The sequence below is a fragment of the Amblyomma maculatum genome, chromosome 10 (genome assembly GCF_055883805.1).
Source record: "Amblyomma maculatum isolate TAMU_Amacu chromosome 10, ASM5588380v1, whole genome shotgun sequence".
Classification (NCBI taxonomy): domain Eukaryota; kingdom Metazoa; phylum Arthropoda; class Arachnida; order Ixodida; family Ixodidae; genus Amblyomma; species Amblyomma maculatum.
In genome coordinates, this window is record NC_139353.1 from 49,788,172 (window position 1) to 49,802,565 (window position 14,394).

Below are 14,394 nucleotides of genomic sequence, written 5' to 3' on the forward strand. Positions count from 1 at the left end.
CTAGTGCGATTTTCCTCAATTATTGGACTCCACAAGCCAATGCATCATAGCTTGGCACATCCAGAGAAATAACAATGCAGAAACAAATGTCCTTGAAGCTGACTGTGGAAGCGAACACAAATCGCCGCACACTGAAGAAAAAAAAGCGCATGTCGAAGTCCACTCGCAAGAGTCATGAGAGAGCGACATATGCTGCAGGAAGTTTCTAGTGCCAGTGGCTGCTTTATGGACAATTTTCTTCTTTTGTTCCAAAGTTTGATAGGAATTGAAGCCCTCTTTTTTAAATAAACACGCAATTTTAACTTCAAATGCATTTTTCTCAAAATGCAATTTTGGGCAATTTTCAGCGTTTGCCCTTCATGTGTTTGGTACTTCTGATGCTCATATCTGAATGAAATTTTGCACACATTTTCTCTGAGGTGTGAGGAGTGCCGTTATCTCTTTCACGAATAAATACTGATCAAATATTTACAAAAAAAAAATAATTACCACATGGTGGTGTCTTGACAATGTAGACTTGCCAGGTTCAAATTTTTCACGTCATTAGCATACTTTATATGTACTTTATTATTAGTTTTTGGCACTGTACAGTTTATATGGATCAAAATGCGCCATCAACAATGTGTGTTTATGGAAGTTTAGTATGACAAAGAAGGGGGGCAAAATAGTGTATATTTTACACACTGTCACTGAACAGAACAAGAACTATGCAACTTACAATAAAACTAATTGCAGATTTGAAATCAGCATAAAAAACTGAATTATTAACCAGAGTTTTATAGCTCTAAGTCAAATATTAAAGAAGTGTCTTTGAGTAGCATCTCCCCTTAAAATAAAAATGTTTTCTTCCATCTTCTTTTGCTGCCGTTTCAAATGCTATCATTTGCCAGTACTCTACGCCAAAAAGCTACAAATCGACAGCCTCTCTCCTGCTGACGTTACAAGCAAGCAGCGAAATTGGCTTTTGACGTGGAACACTCCACTTCACTGTCTTTAACAAAAGCAAAGGAATGCTATTCAGGGACGGCCTCCATAAAATAAGATGAGACAATATCGTGCCCACTGCTGTCAAAACATTGGTGCCCTGTGGTACATAGCTTGAAAACATGCTGTGGTACTGGACTCCAACGCGGACCCTGCTCCACAGGTTACTGGAGGTTAGCCCTCATGCCACGTATAGCTTGCCAGAGAAGGGGACCATTGCCACAAGCAAGCTAGGTAAATGGTGTACATTTCGAATTTGCAACAAGGCAAGCTATCGGTGCACAATGATTTGATATATCAAAGCCACTTTGGCGCAGTCAAAAGCGCCTTTTGTCACAGGGAAGTATGTTTGTTTATTTTTTTTCTAGTGTTAGGGTTGTGTTTTTCCCTTTAACTTTTTTGTCAGGCACCAGCATACGTTCTTTTACTGTCTCAGTAAATAGCTCGAAAAAGAAAATGTGTAAAACAGAGAGGGGGGGAGAGAGCAAAAAAAGTAAGTAGAGAATTTACGTATTCCGCCGCCGCAGATTGGTAGGTGCGTGCTACTAGAGACCATTAGCGCATGCACAGGTAGCTTGCCGGAGAAGCGATTCTCGTTTAAAGAATGTTGTGCTATGCTAAAACTGTATTTAAGATGTTATCCTCAAAGTAGAACCACACAACTTTGTCTCAACGGAATAAATGTGGTGGAAGGCAAACTCTTGCACTCATGTCGCGCGATTCTGCTTTCTCAGCATAAACATCTGTCAAAGAATTTTACTTAGCAGTAGCAAATTCACACCTATCATTTTTTTTCCCCTCAAATCGTGCATGTTTTTTGCCTCCAGAAAAGCACAGTAATGCTGTCTTACAGATGCCGTCATTTAAGAAGTGCTGGGTAGACTTTAAATAAAAAGAAAACAATTTTTAGACCGTTAAGCAATCCTGAGTAGCTAGCTTGAGTGATATATTAGAGAATTTCTTATCTCAACCACACAGCAACGGCAGCTTCGCCGGCCACCAGGCAGCGTGCCTCATCTTGTGTCCGTCACATTGGCTGCTGAAGGCGTTGCAGAAATTGAGCATATTTCGATTCCATTAGGAGAGGATGGATTTTTATGTTCAAACGGTACCAAAAGTAGACCTGTTATTTAGCGCTGGCCGTTAAAATTTTAGGACACTGACAGCCACAGAGCAGTACAGTCTGTAGACTGGCGGGCCCATCAGTCGCATCGTTGCTGGAATCCTTGCATTCCCTCTCTTTTAGTGCAAACATCATGTATGTCAGGCCAAGTAAGCCTCAGGCACTGTAGAAATACTCATGATGTCACAGAATTTCGTTAAGAAAATAAGAATGTTTGATGCAGGCTTGGTGCAGGTTACTTGTATTTTCTCATAATGCAGCAGCTTGTAGCAGGCTTTGCCTTTTGGTGCAGTTTGGGACAACTGGTGTGGCACACTGAAACACATGCCTTCAAGCAGGGCTCAATGCGAGCCTTAACCCTGGAGTAACCCACACGCTCACAGATATATCACTGCTCCAACATGCCTGCCTCATGCCCAATGATTGTAGAATATGTGGGCATCCACTCCTTCATATGAATTAAAATTCCATCGTAGTAGCATCTCTGAAGGCATGCCTGCCTTAATACCTCTCAACATGCAACAGAGAAAAAACCACACGTTCACTGCCACAAGATTCACTTACAATCGATTTCTCATGTGGTCTGGTAGATTTCCTCCACCCTGCATATCAACATCTCCATCTTCATCATGAAACCTGGCTCTGTTGCCCCCATCTCGGCGACCTAAAAGAAGTTAGCGAAGAACCAAAAAAGCCAATAAGGTGTCAATAAATCAACACAACAATGCACTCCAATGTTGCTGGTCCCATGGGCAATATATCTGCTTTATTGATTGGAGCACTTCAAACTGCTTTTATAAAAAGAAATATCAGTCAAGAAGCCGAAGTCATGCGCCATATCGAATGCGAATCCGCTGGTGGTACAAAACCGGCAACATGACGCTGCAATGTCACGGCAGAATACGGCACAAAGCTAAAAACGTATCACATCAACTCAGCTGTCTTCTGTTTCGCATTCAAAACATACTGCCAGAATTGGCTGCTATCAGAGAACGCATGAAATTCACAACTAAAAACGGCCAAAGGAAAGCGTCAAAACTGACTAGTAAGCTCTTTCCTGCAGGCGGCAAGCCGCCCACGGTTCGCCGCACTTACATCGTCCCTACAACTGGCATGAAGGTCACACAACGTGGTTTGGGCACGTGCACGCGAAACTGTCTGTTGTACACTTACCAAAGCCTTGTCCACCCATCGGACCACCGAACTTTGGCCGGTTGTAGCGCTTTATGATGGGCGCTCCAAATCCACCTCGGTTACCCATTCGGCCGCGACCGCGGTTACCGCCGCGGTCTCCACCACGGTCGTCATGACCTGCGCACGATCAAAAACAAATTTACTGAAGGCACGGCAAAACGAAAGCAAGTCTAAGCACGGTGCATATGACACTTTAAACAGCGCTTACTTTTATCAAATGACTGCCTACGGCGCAGTTACCAATGTTATCGTAAGCTCAACTATCATGGTTTAACTTCCTTCAATGAAAAGTCACGGATGCGGTAGCAGTTTAGTTCCGAAACTCCATTTTAAACGCTGCGACAGCTCTCCCATGCCACCCAGCTTTTATATATCGTTCGTACACCAGCGATCAGCACCGTGATGTTAGCAACGAGCGGAAAACAAGCACAGTGTGCGACTAGACCCAAACGATCCCTCGGCTTCCCGCTTAGCTAAGCCTAATACACATCATGTCACATCTCACCGTAGAAGCCGCGAGAACCTCTTGCTGACATCGTAGAACACAATTCACTGCAGGGCAACGACTTAGCGCGGATCCTAAAAGCACAAGACTTCAGAAAACACTCTTCAATACGTTCTATAATAAGCGACACCATCAATTTCTAAGGGCACACGTTAAAGACGCACGCGCTGCGCACAGCTGGCCATTAGTATCCGGGATCTGGATGTGGCTTGAAACGGCTTTAAAATGGCTGTTTCATATATTTGCGTTTTTGTTTTCCTTTTTTATCTAAATCTGCCTGCTTTACTGTTTTCTGATTTCGAAGTCAAATTTTGAGCAGATTTATCTTTTCTTCAGTGTAAAGTAATTTTTATGAGCTTTCTACTTATTCGCTACTCGGTCACAAAAACCAGCAAAGCGTATTAAGAGCACTTTAGCGTAGTTCCGTGTGCCTTCGTTTCATGATGACAAAACTGGCGCTGCTGTTCTCCGCCCAAGAAAGGCATGGATAAAGGGGCCTTACCGCCCGATAGTACAGAGGCTAGAATTCTAGCCATTGTACCGATAGGGTGCCTCGATGCGGGTGAAGGGTGGCAGTTCCTGGCCCTGCGGGGCTGGAACGGTAAGTCAACGCCGCGTGCGGCGGGGGCTAGCCAGCCACCGAATTTTATCTGTTGTAGGCCGTCATTGCACCCGCCACTGCTTCGGTGGTGGACTGCTGTCTGCTGTTGTTGCAACGACTCCTGTTGCGGCACGCGTCTTTTTCTCCCTCTTCTTTTTCCTTTTTTTTTATGTCATCTTCTGTCCGCACGAGCAAGCCGAGGAGGCTCAGCTGCAGAGCCAGTAGCAGGCCCATGCATTTTCTTTACCTTCTTCCTACAGCCACAGCCACAACAACAACAGCCTCGATGCCCGGGCGCGCGTAGTGTTCCTGTATATGCTCCCGCAGGTAGGGAGCATATACAGGAGCACTACAGGCTTTCCCTCTGAATCTAATCCTAGCGCCAGCGCAAATAATTTGAGCGCCGACTGATATAATCTAGTTCAGTTCAGTTCAGTCGTTCAGTCGTGTCCGACTCTTCGTGACCCTATGGACCATTTCATGCCACGCTTTCCGGTCTCTCACTATCTTCCTAACATCACATAACTTCATCTGCAGTGCCTCGAGGATGCCATCTAACCATCGCGTTCGCTGCCTACCCCTTCTCCGGCGACCGTCAACCTTTCCCAACATCAAATCTTTCTCCAGCGACTCCTCTCTCCTCATCAGATGACCAAAGTAGCTGAGCTTTAACTTTAGAATTTGACCCTCCAATGAGCAGTCAGGGTTTATGGTCGACAATATCGACTGATTTGATCTTCTGGCAGTTTAAGGAACTCTCAAGAGTCTTCGCCAGCACCACAATTCAAACGCGTCAATTCTTCGGCGGTCAGCCTTTTTCAAAGTCCAACTCTCGTATCCATACATCACAACTGGAAAGACCATAGCACGAGTTACACGGATCTTGGTTGGCAGACTGATGTCTCTGCTCTTTACTAGGCGGTCAAGGCTAACCATTGCTCTCTTTCCCAGAAGCAGGCGTCTTCTAATTTCATGGCTGCAGTCTCCTTCCGAGGTAATCTTGGAGCCCAAGAAGAGAAAATCTGTCACAGCTTCCACTTCTTGTCCATTGATGCTCCAGGACTTGACAGGGCAAGACGCCATGATCTTTGTCTTTTTAATGTTCAGTTTAAGCCCAAACTTCTCACTCTCTTCTTGTACGCGCATCCGAAGTCTCTTGAGTTCCACTTCACTTTCTGCCATTAAAGTGGTATCATCCGCATATCTAAGGTTGTTGATACGTTTTCCAGCAATCTTCACTCCAGCTGAAGACTCGTCCAGACCGGCCTTCCTCATGATGCACTCTGCATATAGGTTAAATAGGCAGGACGACAGTATGCAGCCTTGCCTCAGTCCTTTCTCAATCGGAAACCAATCGGAAAGACCATGCCCAGTTTTGACTGTGGCCTCTTGTCCTTCATACAGGTTCCTGAGGAGACAGATGAGGTGAATTGGAACTCCCATATCTTGGAGAGCTCGCCACAATCTGCTGTGATCTACGCAGTCAAACGCTTTCGCATGATCAATAAAGCAGAAGTAGATGGGTTTCTGGAACTCTCTTGCTTTTTCCATGATCCAGCGGAGGTTGGCAATTTGGTCTCTAGTTCCTCTGCCCTTGCGAAACCCAGCTTGCACGTCCGGAAGCTCCCGATCCACATACTGCTGCAGCCTACCTTGGAGGATTTTCAACATCACCTTGCTAGCATGCGAAATAAGCGCGATCGTGCGGTAGTTGGAACAATCTTTGGCACTGCCTTTCTTTAGAATGGGGATGTAAACTGACCTCCTCCAATCCTGTGGCCACTGCAGGGTTGTCCAAATCTTCTGACATAATGTATGCAGAATGTTAACAGCGTCATGGTTGAGGTTTTGAAGCAACTCAGCTGGAATGCCATCACTTCCGCTGGCTTTCTTCTTAGCAAGGCTGGCTGCGCCATGTAATTTAATTCGAGTGCCAAGCATTTAATCATAGCGCCAGGTTCAAGCGCCAACTCGAATAACGTCCGCGCCAACCAATTTAATCCGAGTGCCAACGCAGTTAATACAAGCGCCAACGAATTTAATCCTGGTACCAACCAATTTAATCCACATGTAGAAAATGAATGCGGTGGATTCCAAAGTACGAAACATGAATTCCAGAAATAAATCGATATTGAGATCACATTCCAGACTATAAGACGAGTAAGTGTCACATCTGAATGCACTATTTCGCTTCGTTCTTATATCTTGCAACAACCAAGAACCACGCGCAGCTGAAAAAATGCGGTTTGTGACACGTCTCTTGCAGCTTTTAGCTTAGACGCATGGCAAATGAATAAATATGACTGTCATCTTATAATTGTTTCGTTAAGCACTGCTTATCATGGGTTGTCATATGCACTGAATCTGCATGCTGATGGCAAATGCGGCCTTCACACAACAGCCGGCTGTTTTTATGAAATTTCAACCGCTGCAGAAATGTATTTGTGTTTCTAATCATGATTTAACACCGCTAGCAGAAAAGGATCAGTTTAACGCACAGTTGGTTTCGGTGTGAAGACTTAGAGTAAGAGAAACATTACCCCATTTCATCGCTTTTTGAACTTTACACGGCCACTACCACGGGAAGAGAGAGCGCGCCCCAGCATTAAGTCTGGCCGCGACACGGTAGAGTGAATGAAACTATGTACAGCGGAGCTCACAGCCGAGGCCAGGAATAGCTACTGGCCTCTCACTATGGTCACCTCAGCAGCAGTACTCAATTTGCCTTGGCGGCAATCCTAGCGGCGTAGGTTGCCAACAAACTATAAGCGCGTACAAGCACAAAATTAAGTAGCCGACTTTGAAATGCAATTTTATTTTCCAGGAGACGTTAGGCAGGCCTAAGTGTAACTCGGAACTTTTTACATATCGTCTTCATGCAAAGCTGCCCGTATAAAAGAAAAGTTATGGCGGCCAAAATCAGCAAACTCTACCCTTTGTATTTGCTGCATAGAGTATCGGGCTACATCGAGCAACAAACTGCGCCGATGGTCCCTTTTAGTCATTCCGGGAGGAGTGATTAGCACCCGGTCTCTCCGCTCGATGAGGAAAGCCTTGACTTCCGACTTGAACTTCGAAAATACTTCCTCTATAGGGTTGAAAAACGGGCTGTAAGGAGGCAGCCACTTGATCGAGTGCGTCTAACTGGCCAGGCTTGCCTGTTCCGCACGACTGTGAGCTGGAGCATTGTCAAAAATAAAAACCGCTTCAGAACCAGGTTCTTCACTTTCGACACGTGGTGTCGCTCAAAAATTCATTGAAAACAACCCAATGAACCTTGTTGACGGCCGTCCAATGAATGACACCATTTGCGGACATGCGGGCGAGAATGCTAAGGTTTGCTTCTTTAGTGCCAGTCGTCGTCTGCACCGCAGGCTGTCCCTGCCGGCCGAAACTCCTTGAACACCATATGTTATAGTTAGTCTCATCGATGGGCCTTCTTCACACGGTACTGGTCACTGGTGCAACACGCTACGAGAGTGTGGTGGCCAGGTTCGATGCCTGCTTCCCTCAGAATATCGGCTGTACTTCTGTTGCCATCATTGAAGTGGCACACAGCATCGTTAAACATGATATTTCAAGCTGCGAGCAACGTAACCTCTAGAGAGCCCTACATTAAAACATGCACAAGCGAGGTCCTTCACACTGCAGCCAGTAGGCGATCAATGCTACTTGTGCCGATGGCGATTCTCGGCAATTCTTCTTCCACTGCTTGCTTTATTTGCTTTAGCGTGAAAGCAGGGTTGTTATCCACAATATTCTTTACAGTCGTTACTACCTCATTTCCGAATTTATTTGATGTTCCGCCTTTCTTCAACGCTTCTCTATCGCTCGCTGCAATGGATCTCGCCGTCTTTAAATTGATGCCCAGCGTGTCTGCCAATTTTTTCACATCTCCTCCACGCCTCGTCACTTCGAGAATTCCGGCCCTGTCATGCTCGGAGACTTTGCTGCTCATTCTTCTTGGTGCACCTGGAGGCTTGAACCAACGTTGGCTTGAACGGCGGTCCCCGTTTTCGGTGCCCGATTAGGATGTCAGGGCATTGCTCATCAGCTTCCATGGAAGAAAATAATGCGCGTTAAAGTTCATGCAAAATTAATGAAAACAAGCAGACTTCCACATGCCTATATATAGGGAGCTTGCATGAAGTGATGCATGCCGGGTAATCCGCCATGATGTTGTCGCTGGCAGAAGACGGCGGGCAGTGCAGCCAGGGTGAATTGAGCAAGTCCCTTGTATTTTCAATGGTCCACCGAGCAAATACGCGGCTTTTCGTGCGCTGCTCTTACGTGAGTGATTTTGTTTTTCGGGCACAGCGTCGACGCTGTGCCCGAAAAATTGGGCGCGCTATGAAGAAATGCAATTGCAGTGCGACGCGGACCTATTGAAGCTACGCGACGACGACTGATTGCACTATGCGTTTCCCAGGTGAAAATATTCTGCTGGTTTCCTGCTGGGATCCTGCTGGTTCCAGCAGTGCTGGTTTATTAGCACATTCCCAGCAGCTGCTGGAACCAGCAGCTGCTGGGACCAGTAGCTGCTGGGACCAGTAGCTGCTGGGACCAGCAGCTGCTGGGAATGTGCTAATAAACCAGCACTGCTGGAACCAGCAGGAAACCAGTAGGACCAGTAGCTGCTGGGACCAGCGGGTATTGGAACCATTGGCTGCTAGGTTTCAACCGAGGGCTGCATATAGTCAGAATTTGGTGGATTGGTTCTCCGGGGGCTTGTCAGCCTACGAGAATTTGGTGCAGTGACTGCCTTGGACTGCACAAAGAAAATAAAGGCAACAGCAAAGGTTTCAGTCATGACTCATAGTTTAATTTTATTTTCCATGCCCATATACATTCTGCAATCTGCATGGACCCATTTACCCTTCGAGACTGTGGTACTGCAGCAGGTGTGCTCCAGCTCCAACTCAGATGGTGCCATGAAGGTAGCTGCATGAAAAAAAAAAAAAAAAAGACCAGAAAAATATGCTACCAAAACCATGCTACTGCACATAAAAGATGAATAATGGAAATTGAAAGCATCTACTTAAGAACCACATATTTGGTGCAAATCCACAAGAGAACTGGTCAAGTGTGATGCAAACCACGTTTAGAGAAAATTTTCAATGAACAGCGCTTCTACTAATGTGTGGGTGGCTAGCTTTTGCATGTGCCTGTGCAGACTGCACCAATGACCGCACGCCCCCATGGTGTTTCATCCATTCAACCATGAGAATGCCACTCCTAGGAAAGTGTCTGCATTGCTTTAGGCAGTTGCCACGTAACAACTGGTGCGGTATTACCAGAAAGGTTAGATGAAATGAGGGGCTCGTTATGATACAATTTAAAGAAGCGAAGTCCAAGGTAAATATTGGGGATAATTTGTCTTTTTAGGTTTGTTGTCGATGTTGACAAGAATGAGTGTTAAGATGATTTAGGGAGAAAGAATATTAAATGAAAAGTGGAAGGAAAAACAATGCCGCTTTTCATTTAATATTATTTCTCCCTAAATCATCATAAGACTCATTCTTGTCAATATCAACAACAAACCTAAAAAAAAAAAATTATCCCCAAAGTTTACATTGGACTCGTAGACTGTTCGCTCCTTTAAATTAAATCAGAGAGGTTAGAAGTATACCCATTGCTAGCCAGACATGACTGTTTAGCGGCATATTCTTTTAATCTTGTTTGGTATGCCACTCAAGTCATACACCCATACCCTGCAAATGGATTGACATGGAAAGATAGTCTAGTTAGTCTATTTGCAACGAACCGTATCGAATATGTGTTAACTTGCACAGTGTGTTAACTTGCGATTAGACGTTCTTTGAATCCTTGGCTGTTCACCATTGTTCGTACAAAGCGAAAAACAATCGGGTGACAAAGATATTTAACTTGCCAAAAATAGCACCAATGATACTTCGGCAAAATGATATGGCCTATTTTAAACTAGGGACGACAAAATTACCAGCTCACTTCGATAGTCACTCGACTAGTAAGCGGCTCTCATCACTGCCGAACTGCGCTGGCAGCGGTGCGCGCTTGAGTCACTGTTCTTTTCCTCCGTGCCTATAATAAGCTCTCGCAAATCCACTAGACGTTACACAACGCGAGGACTACCAAAAAAAAAAAAAATGAAATGAGATGCACTTTTTTACTTACCAAACACACGCAGGTCCTAGGCCTTGCAGATGTCGCATCACATTTCTCAGTCTTGACAGAAGTTGTCACACCACCTTGACCGGTTCAAACTTACGTAGATGTTTCAGATAAAATGTCTTAAATAATTCATACTGACGACGACGTTTAAATATTGTAAAAAGCACAAAATACTCCTCCATTCGCAAACACGAGCCAGCACAAAACAGCTCACTACGTAAATGTCTGAACTTCGGAACGGCTTCTTTTGGCTTGTTGAGCGTCAACCGGAGACTGGTTACGATAGTGTCGTAAGCGCTCAAAATGCGCGTTTGTCAAACGTTACGAACAAATACTCCTGAAATATTTCAAATTGTGCTAATATTACTATTTGTATACCCTCTTACACGTAATTGCATTTGCTCTGCTCTGATCGTTGCACCAGATCGTTCGAAGGCGCGTCGTCTGCTACGCTAGCAGATGATGAAGGTGACAGCGGTAACAGCCTCATGCATTACGCCGTGATAAACAAAATTATAAAGATCAGATAACATTTTTTGCATCTTTGATGTTTGCAATAGCTCATAGCGGCAAACCACTGCGGCTAACGGCCGAAAAAAAAAAAAAAAAAAGCTTCTTTAAAAAGCTTTCGCAGCTACGGTGATATTTTGATCACGGAGCAGAAACATGGTGTAAAAACGGGTATATACTTTCCGTGCTGCGTTTTTGTAGAATGAATGAGCTCGCGATAGGGGAATGCAACAAGTTCTCACGTGCGTAAATGAACTTCATTACATGCGTTTGTAAACTTGGGTGGGTTAATTGCTGGTTCCAGTAGCATTCCAGGAGGGAACCAGCAAAATTTTAAAACCAGCAAAGAAAACCAGCAAGCACCCTGCTGGAACCAGCAAAGCCAGCAGGTTGCCTGCTGAGACCAGCAGACGTACACTGCTGGAACCAGCACAGCCAGCAGGTCGCCTGCTGGGACCAGTGGAAAACCAGCAAGCACCCTGCTGGAACCAGTACAACCAGCAAAAATCCAGCAGGCAACCTGCTGGTTCCAGCACAAACCAGCAGCTTCCAGCAAGAAACCAGCAGAAAATTTCCACCTGGGTTGGACATGGCCGCCCGTCGACATCGCCGGCATTCATGATTTCTAGTTCTAGCAAGTACGTAGTTTTATACTTGCCCGGATTGGTGTCGTTCTCGCGTGTGTTGGCCCTTACGAGCCATTCGCGTCGGCGTCGCTTCTCGCCCTCATGCAGACGTACTGCTGGAATCGTGAAGAATCCGAAGTCGGCCTGTCCGATCGCGCCAGCATCGTCTGCGCGCACTACGCGACCAGACGAAGCTGTGCGGCAGCGTGCTGCGTCGTCTGCTGCCAACGACATCATTATTGCGGATTACCCAGCATGCATCGCTTCATGCAAGCTTCTTATAGACCTTTGCACCGAGGGCCTCCTGGGCGTCACCATATTGCTCGCTGGGCTGTTGTGTGCGCCTGACGTCAACACGGTGGAGGCGGCAACAGAACCGGCTTGCAACAGCCCAGAGAGGAGGCGTTTCGACAACCTCCTCGCTTGGTGCAAAGGCGCATAGTATACGAGTACGCACCACCACCGTCCATCTCCTCCGTCGTGCAAATGAAGACGACAACGCGGCACACGCAACGGAGGCGCGAATATTGCCGCCTGTTTTGAAATAAGTCTTCTGCGTTTCTAACATTTTTTTTTTGTTTTATGCTCTTGAGAAAACATTTCCATTTCTTGCAAAAGAAAGTACACCTATTTCTAATAGTGAATTCAGGTGTCTGTCCTTTCATTCATTCTCCTAACATGAAACAGACGACAATTCGCCACCGAGTAAACGGAGGCGGAAAACTTGCCATCTGCTTTGGAACTTTTTGGCATTGGCTGTGTAATGTTTGGCTGATGAAATTACATATAGCTAAATTCAGTTCAGTTCAGTTCAGTTCAGTCGTTCAGTCGTGTCCGACTCTTCGTGACCCTATGGACCATATCACGCCACGCTTTCCGGTCTCTCACTATCTTCCTAACATCACATAACTTCATCTGCAGCACCTCGAGGATGCCATCCAACCATCGCGTTCGCTGCCTACCCCTTCTCCGGTGACCCTCAACCTTTCCCAACATCAAATCTTTCTCCAGCGACTCCTCTCTTCTCATCAGATGACCAAAGTAGCTGAGCTTTAACTTTAGAATTTGACCCTCCAATGAGCAGTCAGGGTTTATGGTCGACAATATCGACTGATTTGATCTTCTGGCAGTCCAAGGAACTCTCAAGAGTCTCCGCCAGCACCACAATTCAAACGCGTCAATTCTTCGGCGGTCAGCCTTCTTCACAGTCACACTCTCGCATCCATACATCACAACTGGAAAGACCATATCATAAGTTATACGGATCTTGGTTGGCAGACTAATGTATCTGCTCTTTACTATAGGCGGTCAAGGCTAGCCATGGCTCTTTCCCAGAAGTAGGCGTCTCCTAATTTCATGGCTGTAGTCTCCTTCCAGGGTAATCTTGGAGCCCAAGAAGAGAAAATCTGTCGCAGATAGCTAAATTAGACACGGTTTATTAAAACGTTTTTTAATTGTGTGATAAAATAATTTTGTGTTTCATCGAAGACATTTTATTTCTATATATATTCTGTAATCAGTAGTGCGTACATTTGTGGGATAACGTGTTTTCTTGGAATATAGTGCCAGTAAGCCACAGCTCTGGGACCCTTCAGTATTTCAGTATTTCAGTGCCGAGATTGTGCGTTTGTCATAATATTAACGAAAGCCATCCCATAAGCTGACGCTTCGCTTACTTGTCGCATGGTCTGGAATGCGATCTCAATTTCTATTTATTTCTTTAATTCATGTTTCGTGCTTTGGAGCCCTCCACCACATTCATTTTCCACATGTGGATTAAATTGGTTGGCACCCGGATGAAATTCGCTGGCGTTTGTATTAATTGCGTTGGCACTCAGATTAAATTGGTTAGCGCTGACATTATTCGAGTTGGCGCTTGGATTAAATATGCTGGCGCTATGATTAAATCCTTGGCACTAGAATCAAATTACATGACGCTTTGATTATATCAGTCGGCGCTGACAGCAGGCACAGACGGCTCCGGGACGACTTATCTAACTTCCTTATGAACGAACTTCGCGAGTGACGGAAGCCTCGATGACGATGTTAGACCCTGTAGCTAAATGTGTCTCAACTCTTCTCTGACCACGATCGAACAAGCTCCCTTAAGGCATCGCCAGAGCCGTTGAAGGCGGAAGCATAGATGGCCATTGACATGGCGGACACATCACGATTGTAATACGGTATTGAAGTGTTTGTTCCATCGTGGTGGCCTCCGCTAGAAAATCTGATGTTGTGTCAGATGGACTGCGCACGAGCCCAGCAAATAGTGCTTGTTTCACCCCGCGCATTAGGTGATGCACTTCCTTCTCAGACATGATTCGATCAGCATGCCTAAAAAGGCGGATCATGTCCTCGTAGTACATTCCAACACTTTCGTTCGGGGCTTCATTGGCAGCGAGATCGCAGTGCTGACTATGCATGCTCCCTTCGGTTGTTGGCGGTGTAGGTCGCCAACAGCTAGCGACAAAAAGGGTCCCATGATTGTAGCGTCGTTTCGTGGTTCACGAACCACGTCCGCGCCGAATCTTTGAGAGCAAAGTGCACATTATGCAGTTTCCTTTGCTAATCCCAGCCGTTGTAGTTGGCGACCCGTTCGAATTGGTCCTGCCAGTCCTCAGCGTCCTCATAAAGCTCGCCATGGAAGGACGGTGGCATTCGAGATTGGAGGACGGCGAACTGTGGCGAACTCTCTCCGTTA

The 14,394-nt window shown here is 45.8% G+C and overlaps 1 protein-coding gene across 1 annotated transcript in view; it reads right to left on the reverse strand.

Moving 5' to 3' along the window:
* LOC146176349 (nuclear RNA export factor 1-like) overlaps window positions 1-4,009 on the reverse strand; it is a 44,945-nt gene extending 40,936 nt beyond the window's left edge. Inside the window, exons 1-3 of the mRNA XM_084582697.1 lie at window positions 3,807-4,009; window positions 3,281-3,418; window positions 2,672-2,771 (exon numbers count right to left, since the gene is read on the reverse strand). Of these exons, the coding sequence (XP_084438823.1) occupies window positions 2,672-2,771; window positions 3,281-3,418; window positions 3,807-3,939 (371 nt within the window). The 5' untranslated portion in view covers window positions 3,940-4,009. The remainder of the gene's footprint in view (window positions 1-2,671; window positions 2,772-3,280; window positions 3,419-3,806) is intronic.
* Window positions 4,010-14,394: the final 10,385 nt, after the last annotated feature.